At 36.5% G+C, this 19,038-nt stretch overlaps 1 protein-coding gene across 1 annotated transcript in view; it reads right to left on the minus strand.

Moving 5' to 3' along the window:
• The window catches only part of OTOGL (otogelin like), a 103,512-nt gene that overhangs the window by 55,884 nt on the left and 28,590 nt on the right, over window positions 1-19,038 (minus strand). The window contains exons 19-25 of the mRNA XM_026864945.1: window positions 17,943-18,152; window positions 16,995-17,160; window positions 15,812-15,886; window positions 14,647-14,699; window positions 13,785-13,947; window positions 10,478-10,585; window positions 9,082-9,220 (exon numbers count right to left, since the gene is read on the minus strand). Of these exons, the coding sequence (XP_026720746.1) occupies window positions 9,082-9,220; window positions 10,478-10,585; window positions 13,785-13,947; window positions 14,647-14,699; window positions 15,812-15,886; window positions 16,995-17,160; window positions 17,943-18,152 (914 nt within the window). The remainder of the gene's footprint in view (window positions 1-9,081; window positions 9,221-10,477; window positions 10,586-13,784; window positions 13,948-14,646; window positions 14,700-15,811; window positions 15,887-16,994; window positions 17,161-17,942; window positions 18,153-19,038) is intronic.

Consider the following 19,038-nt stretch of genomic DNA (forward strand, 5'->3'; position numbering starts at 1 on the left):
TTTTTTTTTTTTTTTTTTTTTTTTTTCCAGTAGTGCTTGGGAATGTTAGGGTTTATTTTTGTTAGAAACTTTCTATTTCAATATCCCATTAGAAATTTTCTATCGCTATCAACCAAAAATAACACTGCAGTGTGTTTACATAGTCAAAATTCAGTCTGATAGAAGACAACTTAAACGTGGCTGTATTTGTCTTCTGTGAAACTTTCATTAAAATCTCTCAAACATGTTCAGTGTAAAGAATCATTCTTTTCCATTCTTAATACCCCAATTTCCCCCTTTTATTTTTGTTTTGTTCCCTACAATATGCTACTAGACTTGCAAACTAGAGTGGCCATAAAATCATCTAGGGTCATACTGGGAATTGGATAGAGATAGATTAGTTCTATTTTCCCTTTGTTTTTATGACACCTTAGAGGTCTTCATGTACAGCCACATGCACAAACAAATGCAAAAACCTCTAAAAATGCTGAAAAATAATACAGTATTTTAAAAGTTATAATTTGTTTTCTCCTTCCTATATATTTTCAGAGAGATATCATTAGGTCTGCTCAGATTTAACATTTTGGGAAATTTTATGGAAACTCAGTACAGTGGTTATTTATTGGGCTCTGAGTTTCCTCTGAAAGAACTTAACATTTGGAACTATCACTCCTAGTAAGCTTGATCTAAGGAGAAGAGCATCAGTGCAGATTTTGTGAGCATTTACGTGTAAATATTTGTTTTTGTAGAGCATACAAATGCCTTGGCACCTGACATGGTCTTGCTCTGTTAGTTTCTTGTGCCATTTTATGGGGGGGGAGTGGGGGGTGGGTGATTTCCAGATAATCAGTGAAAACACATTCATTATGCAAAACTCTTTCACAATTAACACCAAGGAGGATCTCCTATTGCAAGGCTTCTTTCATTTCTATGGTATGATAATTTCTTCTGTACCTATATACATGCGTGTAACTATTTAATCCCTGCTTTTGCTTCCAAACATTGAAGCAATATTGCTTGGAGTCAGCAGATGGCACTGATACACACTGTCTCAGTTTGGGAAGAAATTCACATGGAAGTTGTGAAGCAATATTAGAGGAAAGATAGCAGGTGATCTTCTTACAGGAGGGAGAGAAGGAATAGTAATAGTACTTATTTTTCCGCTGATGTTATGTATTTCTATACAAATATTAAAAAAACCAACCAGAAAAAAAAAAATCACATTTAGGAACTATGGACCTAAGAGCTATATTGCTCATGCACACACACATGAACATATATTCTCTTTTCCTCAGCATCTTCTACAGAGCTGCAGATTATGTGGCTATTTTCACTTAAAATACAGCAGAAACTTGCAATACACCTGTAAGATATGACACATTTCTAGCATTGTAGCACAGTTGAGTAGAAATGGAGGAGACCAACATGACTGAGTATAATCACTGATACAAATTAAAAGGGAGTGAGATTATTTCAGATACTGACTCACCCTCAAACAACTTCCACATATCTGCTAATGCATTCACAATAACTCTTTCCTATTGTTTTAAGAGTGACTTCCCAAAAAGATACTCCTCAGGCAGAATAAGCTCTCAACAACTTTTGAGAAAGATGTATTACAAGTATCTGCGTGTATTTATACATGCAATAAGAAATATAAATCATTATATCATATTTTGTTTATTATAGCTAGGTTTTTTGTAGCAGATTTTATGGCAATATAGTGTTCTTGGGTGACTGAGTTTTTGTCAAAAATATTTTCTGAATTCAGATAATTTTTTTAATCTACTGTTAATAATGAAAAGTACATGACAATATCTTACATTATATACTTCAAAATCTTGTTCTAACTCAACATTTATTAATTTTTTAAAAGATTTATCAGAAAGAGTTCACTGGAAAGGTTTTGTTTTTCTTTTTTATATTTTAAGAGAACTATATTAAAAGGTTTGAGAAAAGAATTTAAAACAGATTTTCTTTTGTTTTGTTTACTTGGCTTTGCCTGCTTGTGTATCAGATCTGGCTTTTGCACAGGTCACATTACTGCAATCCTTTTCTAATTAAAATTGAGATATTCTGAGATTAAGGATTTGAGAACATTCAAATACTCATTTCCAAGTGACACATTCTGCAACATGAGCTATTCTGAATCAGAAACCAGCAGCAGAATTGATGGTGTTAGTGTTAAATATCTAAACTGGTATTTATATCATACCTTTTACAGATATTTTATTAATAAGTGCGTGATAAATGTCAATATTTTATCATTGTTCGTTGTAATGATAAAGCACAACATAACAGGAAATAAAAAGTACAAGATATACTAGTGATAAATTTGCCTTTTCTGAGCTCTAGCAAATGATGGCAGGAGCTAGAAAACAAATTTGCACAAAGCTTTTATCTTTTTAAACATAACAAATGTTAAATGTGTTTATTTACACTGCTGAAGTTTAGTTTCTATGCATTCAGAAAAAAAAACCCTCATATCCTAACACCTAAACCAGATTAAATTTAATTCACAGTTCTTGTTGCTCACTAACACCCAGAGTCTGAGGCCATAAACTGCTAAGCAGCATCTACAGGTGACTAGCCTGAGCATCCTCCACTTCAAACTCACCAAAAGGCTTTCATTTTACTGCTGCCAACATATCATACAGCTGCCTGAAACAGCAGCACATGATGCTGGGTTTTGCTCATCTTTCACTGCTGTGTCAGTAGAAGATGGGCATCAGCAGTCCACAAAGCTGTACCAAGCAGAGGCAATCCAACGCAGGCAGTCATTCTTACAGTGAACTGCCTTTTCAGGCAGCCATCAGATTATAACATTTTAGAGTCAGTATAGCCAAAGGGCTGTTGGATGATGAACATTAACCCAAAAGCAGAAGCTCAAGGTGAAAAGGTCACTTTCTTCAAGCTGTGTGGTCGCTAAATGACAGGGTCCTCAGAAAGAGGATCCAACTTCTGAGTCACACCATGAAAATACCGCCTCCAAATTGCCATTCTCATGGCAAGAAACTTTTCTCCAAGCCTTTCCTGGAAGCCTTCCATGCTAATCTGCACAAATTGAAAGAAATCTTTCCTTTGTTGAATAATAGAAGTGATTCATTCACTGCATAATTTAATGGTCTGGAGAATCAGATGGTGGAGACGGAAAGGCATGTAGAGGTAATTGAGTCTGGAATCACTGATCTGTAGAAAATGGAACCAGAGCATAAATCCATTGCCAACTGTAATCAAATCTTTTGCTCACAGAAGGGGTAGAACAAATGGAAAAACAGGTACAAGTCAACGTTATCTGAGCACTGTACTTTCCAGCTGAAGACAAGGATGGAAAGGGATGTCTCCCACAGGGAGCTCACTACTGACCCTTACAGGATTTCCAGAGACCCAGAAAAAAGAAAGCATCCAGAAAGGTTTCATCTGAAATCATGGGACTGATGAAAACTGAAATGTCGGTATTCTTTACAACTAGAGCAGGGCAAACTATTCACAGTAAATAATATTTTTACCAAAATGTTGTCTCGCTTTTTTTGGACACAAATTTGCACACAAATTGTCAAGAAACACATCATTATTTCTACACAGTTAGTGCTGCTGTAAATTATTTGACAAGTGGTTTAGGTGGGCATATTTTGGCACATCACTTACTCATTAAACTATTTGCTGGAATGTGGCTTTGAGGATTAGATATGTTAATTAAAAAATTAAAAGTATTTTGACTGGAACCCCATGTTGCAGTTTTATTCCCTGAATAGATTAAAATTATTTTTAGAGTCAGGTTTCCAATTTAAAACATGTTTAATTTCAAATTCAACATTATTTACTTTTGCATTAACATCTTCAGAGTCTAAAAAATTAAAATATTTGTCTTAACTATGAACAGCCAGCTTGACAATGTTGGTTATCCGTGAACAGAACTGCAGCTTGAGTCCTCTATAGGGTGACTAGCAGCAAGCAGAATGTATTGATTTTTCAAACAAGCTACGAGAGAGACCATGCAAAATACTATTTCATTCTATAGATTTGTCGTTTTCATGGATCTAAAGACTGGCTACCTGGCACAAATGACGTTGAAAAGATCTGCACAAAAAATTACAGATATTCAACAAGGGGAAATGGGATAAAGGCTACTTCTGCCTCCCTGGATGTGACAAATGAGTATTCGAAGAATGTTGCTTTGTGTGTGATTGCTCCATCTTATGCCCAGTCATCATTTAACAAATTTACCAATCAGGATAAATAAGTGAGCAAGTAATGAGTAGAAGATTGTTAGTGCATCAACCAACTTCTGTATTAAGCACTCTAATATGATAAAACCATCATAAACTAAGCACTTTGAACTTGCCTCAAGTTACAAAAGAAGGGTTATGCAAGAAAAGAGGTCCCTTGCTATATTGCCCAGGACAGACCAGATATCTAACACTGGGGACTACTCATCAATAGGATAATCATTTGGGAAACTGTAGTAGTGGTTCACCAGATCATGCATGTTTTTTTAAATGAACCTCTGCCTTAATAAATGGTCTCTCATGTGGTGCCTCCTGAACCAAAGAGTTACATCTGCATTTCTAATTGGCATAACGATTCAATTATTTAATCAAATGTCTGGATGTTGCTTTCATGATCCTCCAACACACTAAATCTGGTAATAACTTTGGCTTTAAAAGAGCCTTCATGGTCGCATCAAAAATATTAAAAGGGTGACTTTAAAATGGCCAAACTCCCAAAGTCAGATGAAAAGAACTGAAAATATTTTTATCACATACTTTAAAGTATGAAATGTGAATCCATGAAATGTGAATACTTGAGGATGAGGGCTTCATTCTGCTGACCTCCATCTTTCAGGATACAGGAATAAAACAGTCCTTCCTTTTCTTGGCTTTGGGACCTTACTGACAACCTACTGAAGTTAATAGAAAGATTTCAGTGGGTTGTTTTGGGTTTGTTTGTAAAGGTAGATAAGCATTACAACAGAGCTCCAGATATTCTGATGGGTAGGCTATCCCTCTAAATTCTTGCTCGGAGACTCCCCCAAACCAGTAATTCTGCTTCTCAGAAGAGAATAAATCTGAGGGTTTCCAAGGCCGCTGATCCTATAAGCTATAATAAATTCACTGAACTGCAGGACTGAAAATCATCACAAAGCTAGAAAAAGGCCAACACGTGTGATAGCAATTTTACTATAAAAGCAGAAGTATAGGAAACAGGCAAGTTGAAGAAATAAACCCCAAGTACAAATAACATGCAGTAAAAGTTTTCTAGTAAGGGAAAGCACATAACATTATCAAAGACAGAAGGTAAACAAGAAAATGGAAGAAAGCAAGCTATTTAAATCTTTTTAATTAAGAAATTGGTTGTCTTAAATTAATCAATATTCAGATTAGCTAAAATGTTTACATGATATACACTGATAAAAATTAAATTAGTTGGTCTGCTAAGATTTTTCTTTTCTTCCTTTGAAATTATTGAGGTTTTAAAATCTTAGAGGCAAATATTGATGGCTTCTCTGTGAATGTCATTTATCCATGCAGGGACTTTACTTCTCAGTGTGTGATGTAACTCCTAATTCCTTGAAAAGATTAAATTATCATTTCATGAGATATTACTGCCCTAATTTTTTTAATTGCTGCGTTAAAATTTTTTGGTCATTTTCTGACCAATGGATATATCTGTTGCACTAGTTATAAAGGACTTTTTCATACACCTACTCTCACCTTAAACAAAAAAGCCAGCCAGATCTTACTGATCTTGAAAACAAAGTTTGAAGTTTCATAATTGGCTGAAAGTTGATACTTGATTTTTTTTCCCCTAAGAGCACAAGAGCTCCTTATTAAAAACATAGTAAAAGGTAAGGATGACTTCTTTGTTTGGTAGAGTGCAATACAGTGACAAATTAAAGACCTATTTGAACAGATCACATTTAGGGGGGGTAACAGCCAAATCAAACAGTGAGAGCTGGTAACATGGATAGGAATTGTGCATTATCATGCTTCTGGGAATATGGGATTCAGACTATAATAACTCTTGGACTCAGTTTTACATCTGTGAAGAACTAGTATGCCAACAAATTTATTGTAGTTATCATTTCCCTTATTGAACTGCTACAACACCTTTGTTTAGAGTATATAAAATAGCACGGACAAAGCAGTCCACTTCTCACAGGAAAAAGACCAGTAAAAGAGACAGGACATTTTATCTGGCTTGTTTATTTGGATAACAGGCTATAAGAGTCAGGGCTCTCTTGCATACCTTCTGAACAAAGAGTAGCTTGAAGGAGACATTATATTACTCTGATACTACTATTAAAAAATGTCACTGCACATGGCCACAATATAGGGGAGGATGATTATGAAGAGACAGCCATGGAAACCTCTGCTCTAGGAAGAACAAAGTGTACTTCAAAACCCATCAGCCTCATCATACTATCGTGTCTGCACATATAATGTAGTTTAATCACATCAGTATGTGGTACAACTACATACATGTATGTGCTACAACTGTGGTGTAACTGTGTACATTCATACAAAAGTGTATGTGAAATTGGAGAATGGAGAACAATTTGGATTACCACTCAGGCTGCCACTAGGAAAATGCCAGTTACCACTGTTTTAAATATCTTTCTCACATAAAATTCCATTCCTGCATAGTAGTATCTAATTTAGTGCCTATCTTCATGGTAGCATTGGCACATCCCACAACCATAGTTACAGTTATTTTTTCTGTTCACTGATTTGCATATTTCATTGTTGAATTTCATCCCCCATTTTATCATGCAGTGTTTTCTGCCATAAGATCTTCTGAACCTTTTGGTGGTCCATCTTTGTTTCAGCTGTTCAGACTGATTCTTTACCAGTAGCATGCTTCACCTCAATCCTCACACCACCTTTCCAAAATTGCTTCTGAAGATGCTGAACACAGGACTCAGCATGCATGGAGTTCTTCATTCTAAACAAAGGCTATTTATTCCTGTCTTTTAACTTCTAACTTTTAATTCATGTCTCAAAGAACCTCCATTCTTATCCTATGAGAGACTAGTCTCTAAAAAAATATTTGTTAAAATCTGACTCCAAAAGGTCTTTGAGCTAAAAAACACACATATTGAACTGATCATCCTCATCCATGTTTGTTGTCTTCATGGAATAACTCAGAAGATTCATCATGCATTAATTTATTTTACAAAAAAAAAAAAAAAAGTTCAACTCTTCCCCAATTGTAATTTTCTTTATTGTAACTTCTATTAATTTCATTCATCTATACATCAGACATATTGGTCTGTTCCTGCCAAATTCAGCCATGGAGTCATTTAAAATATTTGGTTATACTACAACCTTCCATTCCCCTGATTCCAGGATTGCACATCATGTAGTTCATCAGTTCTGTGGTTTAGTTCCCTCAAAGCCCTTAGGCATCTACTGCAAAATCCCATCCTTTTTTTTCTTTTTTTTCCCCCCTAAAACTTCACCAAAAATTTCACGGTCAAAAATGAGCCCACAGATACATCATCTGTTCCAGACACAATTATGCAGTGCCTAATTTGAAGTAAACAGTCCTTCAATACAGATCATGAGAGTTTTCCATGTACTGAAGAGGAAAGAAAAATTATGAAGAAATTAGGCCATGCTTTCTCACATCAGCTAAGTTTGAGGGGAAAAAACCCCAAACAAACAAACAAACAAACAAACAAACAAAAACCAAAAAAACCTCCCCCCCAAAAAAAACCTCAACAGCTGGAAAAGCTGAAAAAATCCTGAAAAGTCTGAAAGAGAGATCTACATCAGCAGCATTTTTGTCATTTGTGTCATCATGTTCACCTGAAGAAAAAAAGACCTGTTGGCAGTGTGCCACATGCCTTAATTATGTAGTTGCCAACTTTATTCTTGGACTCCAAATACTACCCGTGGTTTGTTTCCAGATAGGTACTTTCTTATGCAGTAGAGTGGCAGGTGACATTTGATTGTAAAAGCAGAACATTCTAGTATCATACTAAAGTTTGAAAAAGCAGCATGGATTTTTCTTACACATCTCTCTGGCTGGCTGGCTTAAGAATTAAAAACTGACAACCCACCTTTCCACCTCATCATACAGGCAAGATGTTTTTACAGGTAAAGTAACACCTATTTTTTGAATCTTAAAGGAGGAAGGTTTCTGCAAAGGTTCATATACCTCTAAGATTAAGAGTTCTTTTATGAGACAACATGATACATGCCAGGAGTTTGCTATGAGGGATTCTTATTATCTTTACTAAACCTCACTTCTTTTCTTTTTTAACAAAGAAAAAAATCTGGAACTGATCTATTTTATTTCACAGCTGTAAATACTCTACTAAAGCACACATGAAATAAGCTATTTGCAGTAGTCCGTGTTGAGAAACCATGCTTTTTCTTAAGGTTAGACAGTCAGGGTTGACAGAAAATTAATGTTCTTCTAAACACATTACTGTAACTCAGAAGACAGACTCTTAGCCTTAATATTAGCAACAATGATAATGAACAATACTGTTGTTAGTAATAGAATATATTTCTAAATGTCAGTAATGGTATTTTTAAACAAAAAAGGCTAGAAATGTACTGTAAATGTGAGCTATGAGGAACATCATCATGTAGCTGCCAGACAATCTCAATGAAGGATTTCATTGTTGAATTATGAAATCATTGTGTTTGATATTATTATATACACACATTCCAGATATGATGCAGATCACATCCAAGAAGGATTCCAAGCAGCCTCCGAGGTCATCATTAACCCTCTGCCAAGCAGAGTTTATAGATAATTATTAAATAAATTTATAGTATATACTTAGTTCTAGAACAGTTTCTAGAGTGTCATTCTTTGCTCGTTGTCATGAAAGCATGGTGAAGGTAGAACAGAAAACATTGTTTTCTACTTTTCTTTAGGCCACGTAGATATATAAGAACACACCCATGTACCATTTTCAAATGGCTGAGCATAAAATGTCATCTACAGATTCTTCTTTTTGGACACATCTGTTCTGCACCTGTTTTCTTAATGTTCTATATAGATCATCTCCTGATGTTCAAAATACTTGCCCTGTCACAGAAAGTTTCATTTGGACACATGAAAATGTATGAAGAAACCTCCTACCTTCAGCAGATAAGCTTGGCAGTCACTGACATAATCATACTCCAATCCATCAAAGGTGTAATAATGTCGATCTCCATAAATAGTGCATACAGCAGGACAGGGGTAACTAGTGCAATTGAATATCCCTCTCCGACAAACACTGTAAGGAAAATTAACAATCAGCATCTTCTCATAGCAGGGTCATTTTCTCTTTATTTTCAAGAAAAAACTTTCTTAATTTCTTTATTTCAAGCCATATGGAAATTCATGAAAGGAAGAAAATTCTCAGACCTTGAAACACAGAGCTATTTAGTGGATTGCTTCTGAAGTTACTGGTGATGCCATGGCAGAAAAGTGTTGAGCATTTTGCCATCAGTATATATGTACAACAGAAATGTGTAAGAAATGAAAGCAAAATCTTGAAATTTTTATGGCTTATGCAAATATTTCCATTACTGCCTCCAGTACAGATAAGACACCATGCCACATCATGCTCATTCATAAAACAATAATATCATTTTTTTCTCAAGAAATTTTGATTAAAATCTGCATATATTAAATGCAAAAGACCTCCAGTTGTTACCTGTAAGATTTCAGGGTATCAGACAGGTACAGAATGAGTTTAAGAAATAAATGCTGATATATTGCTGGATTACTTTTCCTGTCAGCTACGTTCAGTGACTGACATGAATTGGTATGAAGGTAGGACTGACAGCCTCTAGTTCTGCTTGTCTAAGTGTATGAGCTCAGTTGATTTGCCAATTGAGTTTTTAACTGATTAAAAGCTGCCATGCCAAACTTATTATTATTATTAACTATACCCTTAACTGAAGATAGATATTTTGGCTAGCAATTTATAATGGCTGAAAAACTGTTTTGCATCAATATCAGTCAGGTAAGGATCCTTGAAAAAGATACTAGGTGCTGGCTCATTTTCCAATTCTAATGCTTTTTTTTTCCCCCCCATCATCTTCCTATACTGTCACTCATGCTGACCAGTAACTAACATTGCAAACAGTCCAGTTTGCAAGGGAGCAGACTATTTACCACTGTCATGCAGTTAAGTTATCTTTTTTTTCTCCTTGGTTGTCTTTCTTGATATTCTGTTCTCCAAAATTCCAAATGTCTTTTCTTTCAGAGATTAACTGGTATGTGTGAAATCAAGCATTTGTTCTTGACTTGCTTTTTAACTTGGATATCTTCTTCTTCCTTTTCAGACCTAAAGAAGCATTCACTCAAAAGTCTGCCTACTCTTCCAAGTCTGTTAGTGAGCCTAATAAAAGAAATACCCTGTAACTGTCTATAAACAAGCATATACATTTTTGATTTTCAATGCACTCAAAACATTTAGTGTATCAGTCTCACTCTGTGGCTAGACCCAGATGATTTGGAAGCATACAAAATGCATGTCACTCACCAGGTATAACATGGTGTAGCTATCACTTCTCCTGACAGAAATTCCCTGTCTTTCCAGGTGCATGGACAACTGTCAGGAATATAACATTTCCCTCTATGCTCAGCCATCCTTCAAAATAAGAGAATTCTCATGATGAAAGCAAAAATTCACAAGCAGATCAACATAACTGAATGTGCAGTGTATTGTCTAAACCCTGCCAAGGGCAGCCCGTCTCCTATCCAGCCAGGACAATTGTTTCAGCAGCAAAAGCAGTCCGAATCAAATGAACTCCACTGTGCACAGCTGGACACCTTGTGAAGCTCACAGCTGCAGCTCTCCTATCTCGAAAGGGGCATGTTTGTGTGGGGCAGCAGCTCCTATGCAAGAGCACAGGTAGTGTAGGTACTCCTCCCTGCAAACTGCAGAGCATCTGTGTATGATGTGCAGAGACCTCTGTGCAGACCAGCAACCATCCTCTTCTGATAGTGAGCTGGGCTATGGCAGCTGTTGCAGAGTTAGCAGAACAAAAGAAACAGTTTACAGAAGACAGTGGTGGAAGTTACCTGCCTACCCCGGGAAAGTGAAAACAACTAATAAAGTTAAGCCAAAAAAAGCAGCATTTAATGCAAAATGCAGCAAATCTAACTAGATCATGAATAAGTGATCCGGAGATGTGGTTAAACACTTCTTGCTATCTCCTCATTTCCATCTGTTCAGCAACATTAACTTTTTAAAAAAATGTTACTGACACTCCTAATGCTGCTCTTGAGGGGAGCAAATCCTGCAGCTGTCATTGTAACACACAGCTGAGAGTAGAGAGAGGAGGTGTTTTTGAAGTATGATCTTGAGACTGCTTCACTTGAAGTTAAAAGGAATACACAGATTAGAGTTTTCTTCTGCCCATTATTACTGGTTCATTAAAGATTAACTAGTTTTAAGTAAAAGAGTCAAGTGTTCAGAAAAATGATCAAAGATAGGAAAGTTCTAGAATGGTTGGCTTGGGAAGATCATTTAGAGTCTCTGTTAATGAAGGTTAAAAATCTGCCAAAAATAACATAGACATTACTGATGCTACCTAAGGGCAGGAGCATAATTTAGCCCCATGAGGTCCCTTTCCATACTACTCTTTCACACTTCTGTAATTCAACTTATCCTCTTATATCTCCAGCTCAGCGTTAGAGTGATTTTCAGTGTATCTTTGGGAGATTAATTTACTGTCAGTTTTAGCTCATTTCCTCATGAAATTTCGAGCGATTCTATTCAATTGTTATAGCATACCAGAGACTTTCAATGTTTCCTATTGACACCTCTTTAAGTACTGACTAAAAGTAAAAGCTGTCGTGCAAGAATAGAATGATAGAAAATGTAAACCATTTTTAAGAGGACTCTTTTGCATACCAGAGTCCATCCTTGTCATGGGTTGAAACCCAAAGGAAAGGGTTTCAGTGCCACACACAAGCTGCTTTACTTTGTGAGCCCCATAAATACCCAAGATGCAGAATAACGTGACAGTCTCCAGGATAATTCAATATTCCACCCCAGAGGGTTATGTCATTGGGTCAAACAGTGGGTATTAGTAGAAATAAGGTGGGAAAGGAGAACCAAAGAGAAGAACCACATCTTAAGAGAATAAAACAATGACATAACAGTGAAACTTCTCATAACAAGGCTTTCACAACTTGTCCATATAGGTTTAATATTGTGAGTTATATGCTTAACATTTTCTTGTAGAAAAAGAGAACTTCTGAAGCCAATTTTTAACACAACCCAGCTGGCCCCTTCCTAGCAAAAAGCCATAATCACTTCTTGAACCTATAAGCCTGAAAGGCATAATGGTTCCAGAAATACAATTTAACACTGATAATGGTACTAACTGCACTAAATATTACACATTTACTTTTCTATCTAATAGAAAAATAAGTGTTTATTAACAAAATAATTCATGTGCTTTACTCCATTAGCTAACAGAAACTTGGGATTTGGCTTGTCTGTACCCCTTTTTATAGTTTATCATTCAGAAAATAATCAAATAACTTGCAATTTGAAATGGTGAAATACTACTTGACTGTGAGACTAGAGCTTTAGCTCTGTTTTTTTATTTATATTTTAATTATTTCACATTTTCAAATGAACTTTCATTATAATGTTGCTAGTTTAAGTTCATGGAAATATCATGGTGAAGTTTCAGTTAAAATTTACTAATATTTATGTGATGCCTTTTACATATTCATCCATTTTTGTGTTTAAAATAGTTGTTTATTCCTATAACACTAATGGTCTTGACTGCTAATTCCTCAATTCAGGCAGAGGTTTTAGAGGACTACAGAATACCAAGCAAGAACAACTAGTGAAATCTTAAACAGCTATGTCTGAAATCTGTCAGGAATTCTAGCAGTCTCATTACACTCTGATCTGTGCACAGCTGATAATACTGTCAGGTGAATACTGGCTCCAGCATATAGTGAAATGAAATCAAAGGTTGAGAAAAAAAAAACAGGGAACACTCCACCTGAGGTCAAGTTGTTGCAATTTGCACAGCATAATTGATTCTTTAAATCTGAAAGTGCGCACAGCAAGTATTAGGGGAGGGAATGGAAAGAGATTGAGTGAGTGGTGGTTGATCCTGTCAGAAACTTCACAACAAATGCTTTTAGGTTTTTTACTTTGATTTGGCCCCTGCAAAGCTCACGAGACTGTTTCTGGGCACCAAATCCAAATATATGAGCTGAGAAAACAAAAACTTTGTCTGAGTTCAGAAAGGCAGAGAGAACGAAGGGGGAGAGGGCAGGATCCATGCCCCACCCCTTGCCTCCCTGCCCCAGGTTGGGCATCAGTCCTGTAAGCCTGAGTAGAAGTCTAGGTGAGACAATTACATGGGCAGTAAGCAAGAACACAGATGGTTTACATTATGAATTTTTTGTCATGTTTGCTTTTACACTCAAATAAACCACTGCGCCAAGTGGTGTGAGTCATCTCCTGCCCAGAGAGCCCCAAATACCAGCCAATAAGACTGGAAGCAAGCTAGATATTACATGGGATAGTGGAATCATAGTCTCCATCACAGGATGGAGAAACTGAAGGACTCCAACTGAGGAAGCATTATAGCATGGAGCCTTACAGTAGCAGAAATGTGAAAGGACACTCAGAGACAAAAGAAAGAGCCTCTTGCAGACTGTGTATCTGCAAGATAAATTTTATAGAACAATAGCTTCAAAAGTAGAGGTTTGATACCACTGGAATTTAAAAATCGAGAAAAAAAAAAAAAACGCAGTTAAACTTGAAAAATACGTATATAGCTTGTGTTCCAGGTTGTTCTGCCAAAGCTTACCCAGGGGGGCAAATGCAGCCACTTGCACAGGGTGGTGAGGGGACACAGGAGAAGTTCATGGCAAGGTTTGCACAAGATATCCCACAATTCACACCTGCTGCTGGTAATCCAGGCACAGGAGATTTGCAGTCATAGTAGATTTTTCCTTCAGGGCATATGTGAACTTCAAATACAAAATGCAGGTTGAATGAGAACAACCCCTCTTTTACACTGAAGGTATTCTATTTGGTTTTGTTCACAATCTATTTATTTTAATGCACAGTTAGCCTACATTACAGTATACATAAGAATACAACCTGAATAAAAGTCTATAACTTCATTTGTATTACAGAGATATAAAATTATTATATGTTTTAATGTAAAAAAAATAGACCAAAACTTAATATTCAGTATCTGGATCTATGTACCCTGGGTCTGATACACAGCCCATTCTGAAAGATGGAGTAATTATGCCTTAGGTAGACAGAATCTTCAGAAGCAGCGTACCTTTCGGTGTGCTGAAATCCCTTCTAAAACTATTAGAAATTAATTTTAAAATTACTTCCTAGAAATCAAGACATTAAGGCTTCCTAAACATGGATAGTGAGCCTAATTTTAGGTATTCCCGTGAGAACATATTGACCTGCACTTCACATGTAATTATTTATTTTTTTAATTTCCCAAGTGACTTAGTAGTACAATTTGTGCTACAGAAAAAGGAAAGAGAAAAGACCAAGACTTGTGCTCCTAACCTCCTATTTTAAATATGTCATGACATTAAGTATCTCATAATGAAAATACATATGAGGTCAAAATCAAATGACTATTCAATGTCAAAAACTTTCTCTGTGCAACTGTAATATGAGACAAGACTGTAAATTACCTGTATTTTCTGTAGTGGTTTCAGTGCATTTCACCGTTCCATTCAAACACTGACTGGAAAAGAAAAACAAACCCATCTTTATTCAAGGGGAAAAATTTTTGTAGCCACAGTGTTAAAAAAGATAATACAAATTAATTCAATTTAAACAGAAATCAAGGGGAAAATTAGGATTAAGATCTGAAAGCATGAGTTCTGACCAACATTTTGTTGGTGTTTTCTAATCACTGACCTGTAATGAGGGCCCAAACTAACAAAGGTGTTTATGTACTATTTAATTGCCTAACTTTCACTGGAATAAAAAGGAAGCTGGGTATATGTCAGCCTCTGCGGGAATGTAGAGCCAGGTGATTCAGGATGCTGGCAGTGTAACAGAAAATCTTATCTGCCTTGGTGAATAAGGAATTATAGAGTACATAAATTTCCTGTTGCACAGACATTAGGATACACAGCTTTAGTCTTTTAATGATAAAATACAGAATTGCAGAGAAATACATATATAAACGCAGTCCTCATTTTTTCATTTTCCTATAAAAAATGGGGGGGGGAAATGCAGCGCAGAGGCATAGCAATGGCAGAAAAAATGTTGCTCCTACTCTCACCTCTTGAACTACATGATTACCAAGCTTCAGTTACAACAACTATAATACATAAAACCTCAGCAAAAATCAGACATGATTTTAAATTAGCAGGTTGAGAACATTTATTGTAAAATGAACAAGTATGACCAGGAAACCTGGGAGGTTTCCCCACTCGCTTCAGTGAGGTCAGGATTCCATCATGAATTAATAATACAAAATGACACAAATATAGCTCCTTGCAAGACTTTGTTTGAAAGACTTTCCAAAATAGAATCACATTATTCATTCTTCCAAAACCAGCCTCATATTGCTATCATAATGTGCCCAGGTCTAAGAACAGGACTACAACCTCTGTGTATGTGTGCTGAGTTACTCTTTAGTCCCTGGTTTACAGAATTTTCCAGGTATTCTGTTGTTAAAATGGGCAGGTACCTAATCCAATTTATATTAATCTTTTACTGAGTGTATAACAAAAATAAAATCTTGGTGCAATAGACCTTCATTCTAGGTGAAAAAATTCTCAAAGTCCTTGAGTAACATCCAGACTGTGATACATGAAAGATAAAATTCTTCATGCTCAAACCTACCAGGAACCTGTTGGCGTTGGGAGGATTTCTCCAGGCTGGAGGGCTTTGCCCTTGTAATGACAATGACAGGCAGATCTGTTAAAAGAATATTTATTCATGTAGACACAAAAGCAAGATGAAGTGGGATTTAAGGGCGATCCGTTTATCAAACTGTTATGATAAATGGGCCTTATAATTTATTAACTCAGTTTTTATATTTACAGTATACTTCTAAATGAAAAACCTAAAGGATGACACTGACTGCATGAATTCAGTGGCAAAACTCCTGCCATCTTCAACAAGTCCAGGATTGCCTTCAATCTCCATATTATTTATTTACTGTTTCTGTGCATTAGTCTTATAGAAAGGAGCTTTTCTTCACAGTTATGGGAGTAGTATGGCAACATGTTTTTCTCATTCAAAGTACTGTCAAAATCATGGGACAGAGGAACTATCATAGCAAAATCCATTAACTTTGTCTGTGATAAGAGCCAGATGGGATAGAAGTAGCAACAGAATTTGCTAGAAACCATGCAAAACTATGGGAATACCGTTACCTCACACTCTTTAATAGTCTGAAACAGTCTTTATCCCTACAGTATGAACTTCCCTGATCTTTCCAAAACATGTCACATGAACAACAATAACTGTATAATCTTGAAATTTATATAAACATTCATTCCAGTTTTTAATTCAGTACCTGAACTGAGTAACTCCCCATGGTGGTAAGCTGTATAATTTTGGTAGACAATGTACAAAAATTATTTCCTTTCATTGACTGTTTCCTTCCATTTAACTGAAGGGGTTTGCATTGTGAGACAGAAAAAAAGACAGTCCTAATCACTTTCTCCATACTATCCCTGACTTTATGGATTTCTACTACATAGATTCCTTCTCATTTTTTCATAAGCGTTAAAAACAAGGTTTGCATGTGAAAATGCTTTCCCATGAATTAAAAATTTTCATCCCCCTTCTCTAAAGCGATGTGATAAATCTTCTCTGAAGTGAAGTAGCTGGCTGCACACACAGTAGCAGATGAGGCCCCACTACTGATTGGTACAAAATGATATGAAATCTTCATATATTGCTCGCTATCCTGTTTAGGTTATCTACATCTTGAGAGAAACACCAGAAAAACTACTTTAAATCTTGCTGGAAAGAGGAAAATCTGCCTATGCATATATTCTGTTTTCTTATGACTTACATTGATACACAAAAGTTGACTGACTCTTCAAAATATTTCCCATCAGGACAATTACATCCTTCTGCACAGTCATCACCACAGATATTTGCCACAGAAAATGAAGCACAGGAGTGTTTACAAAAAGAAGAGCACTGATGATAAAGCATACCACTGTGACACATCACAGCTGGAGGAGAGAGAGAGAGAGAGAAGGGAGAACAACATGCTCTTAAATTGTGAACAACAGAAAACAAGTATATCATGGGCGTGCAGGACAACAAAGCAAAATGGTCTCTTGCTGCACTGGGATGAGTTAAAATGCATAAGAAAAACATGCTTTTTTACTGATTTCTTAAGTTAGAAATGTTTAGATTCATGTGAGTTTATGTTAGACAATTCCTTGACTGGAATAGTCTATTTTGTAAGAAGTGTCTATTCTTTATGTATGTTGTGTGTGTGGTGGGTGTGTCTATCTAGTAATTCAGGTTTCCAAGAGAGGAAGAATGGTCCAGTTAGGCTTGAGGCATTACTCCATGGTTTAGGAATGCCTTGTTTTAAATCATTGCTATATCCTACTTGGTAAATCACTACCTACCCTGCCCTGCCTGCCCTGGGGAGCCCCCACCACCCCAGCTTGCCTTTGCTTAGGAAACAGCCCTGCTTCTGCCACTCCCTGACTACTTTAGCCTAATAGGGGCTTCCATATGACTCAGGGGTTCAAAGTCAGAAATTTAAATTCTCTCTGTAGCCAATGGAAAGGAACAGGACCCCCTGTGGGGCATCTCAGGGTCCCCAACTCAGATGCCTAATGTAAAAGCTATTAGCATTCTCCCCTGAGTATGTCATTAGCCCATGGCACAATTCTAGTTTCCAGCAAAAAATGACAATCCCTGTATTTTGCAGAGCAAATTATATTTGTAGAATTTTACACATTTCTAAAAGATACTCCATTCTGCCAACATTACTCACCACAGTAAGAAATATGAGATCTGAAGTCAATGACGACCCCGTGCTTGCCACAGATGTAAGCATAGTGTGCCAGAGCATTACACAAACAGCTGCTTCCACACTTGCATGCATCAAAGCGGCATAGCTGGTAGTATAGTCCTGGACTGATGTAGGCATGGCAGGGAGCAAAAACTTCTTGATTGATGATATCACAGTGAGATGCATACCCGGCTAAAAGAAGGTGACGGTGTTTTAGCCAGATCCATTTTAATATAACAGTTAAGAACATTAAAACCAAACATAGCCAATTGTGCAACAAAATCTCGCATACAATGTCTTTCTGCAAAGTTCTATAGTTTAAAACTGACATTGTAAGCAGGTCCCTCAACAACAAACTTAAGATAAAAATAACTATATAAAACCAGTTATGCCTTCCTCTAGTAGTGCAGGAAACTTAAAGGGCAAAATAATATATCTCAAAAGAATTAGTTAGAAGAGACCTCCAGAGCTTGGAATATGTTTTTTCCTAGCTGTTGGCTTCATTTAGGTTTGAAATCAACAATGGCTGTATACTTCTTGGCAAGTGGACTGAAGAAGAATAACAAACTGGAGCTTGAGGGCATGCCAGTCCAAAGCTGGCCATATACCTTCTAATGCCAACAGATCCTCCTCCTACCACTGAAGCATACTACCACCCCAAACGGTGCAATATCTCAGGAACACCATAGTGTGGATCATATTTAAGCCAATTTTGCTGCTAAAAAAGTGTCCCTACCCTTCATCCTCCCTGTTCATTCCCACATGCACACACTGACAGAAGGATTTCTGGAATCTCTCAGTAAACTAGATTCAAGGAACATAGTTGACTTGGTTGAAAAGTAACCTGACAAAGTAAGTAAACAAACAATCATTTCTTTTTCAGTTTCATCAGATTAAGATCATCACAGACTTTGAAAAATGCTTGTGCTGGCTCAGCACAGGTGGTAGCATAAGGCAGGACCACTTACTCAGGGACTGCTTTGTCCAGTTGTGATTACAAGATCACAGGAAAAGTCAGGCTGGAAGGGACTTCAGGTTATGTAGTCCACCCTCCTGCTCTAAGCAGCTTACATTTATG

This window comes from Athene cunicularia (genome assembly GCF_003259725.1).
Source record: "Athene cunicularia isolate RWA chromosome 1 unlocalized genomic scaffold, athCun1 chr1_part2, whole genome shotgun sequence".
In the NCBI taxonomy this organism is placed as follows: Eukaryota; Metazoa; Chordata; class Aves; order Strigiformes; family Strigidae; genus Athene; species Athene cunicularia.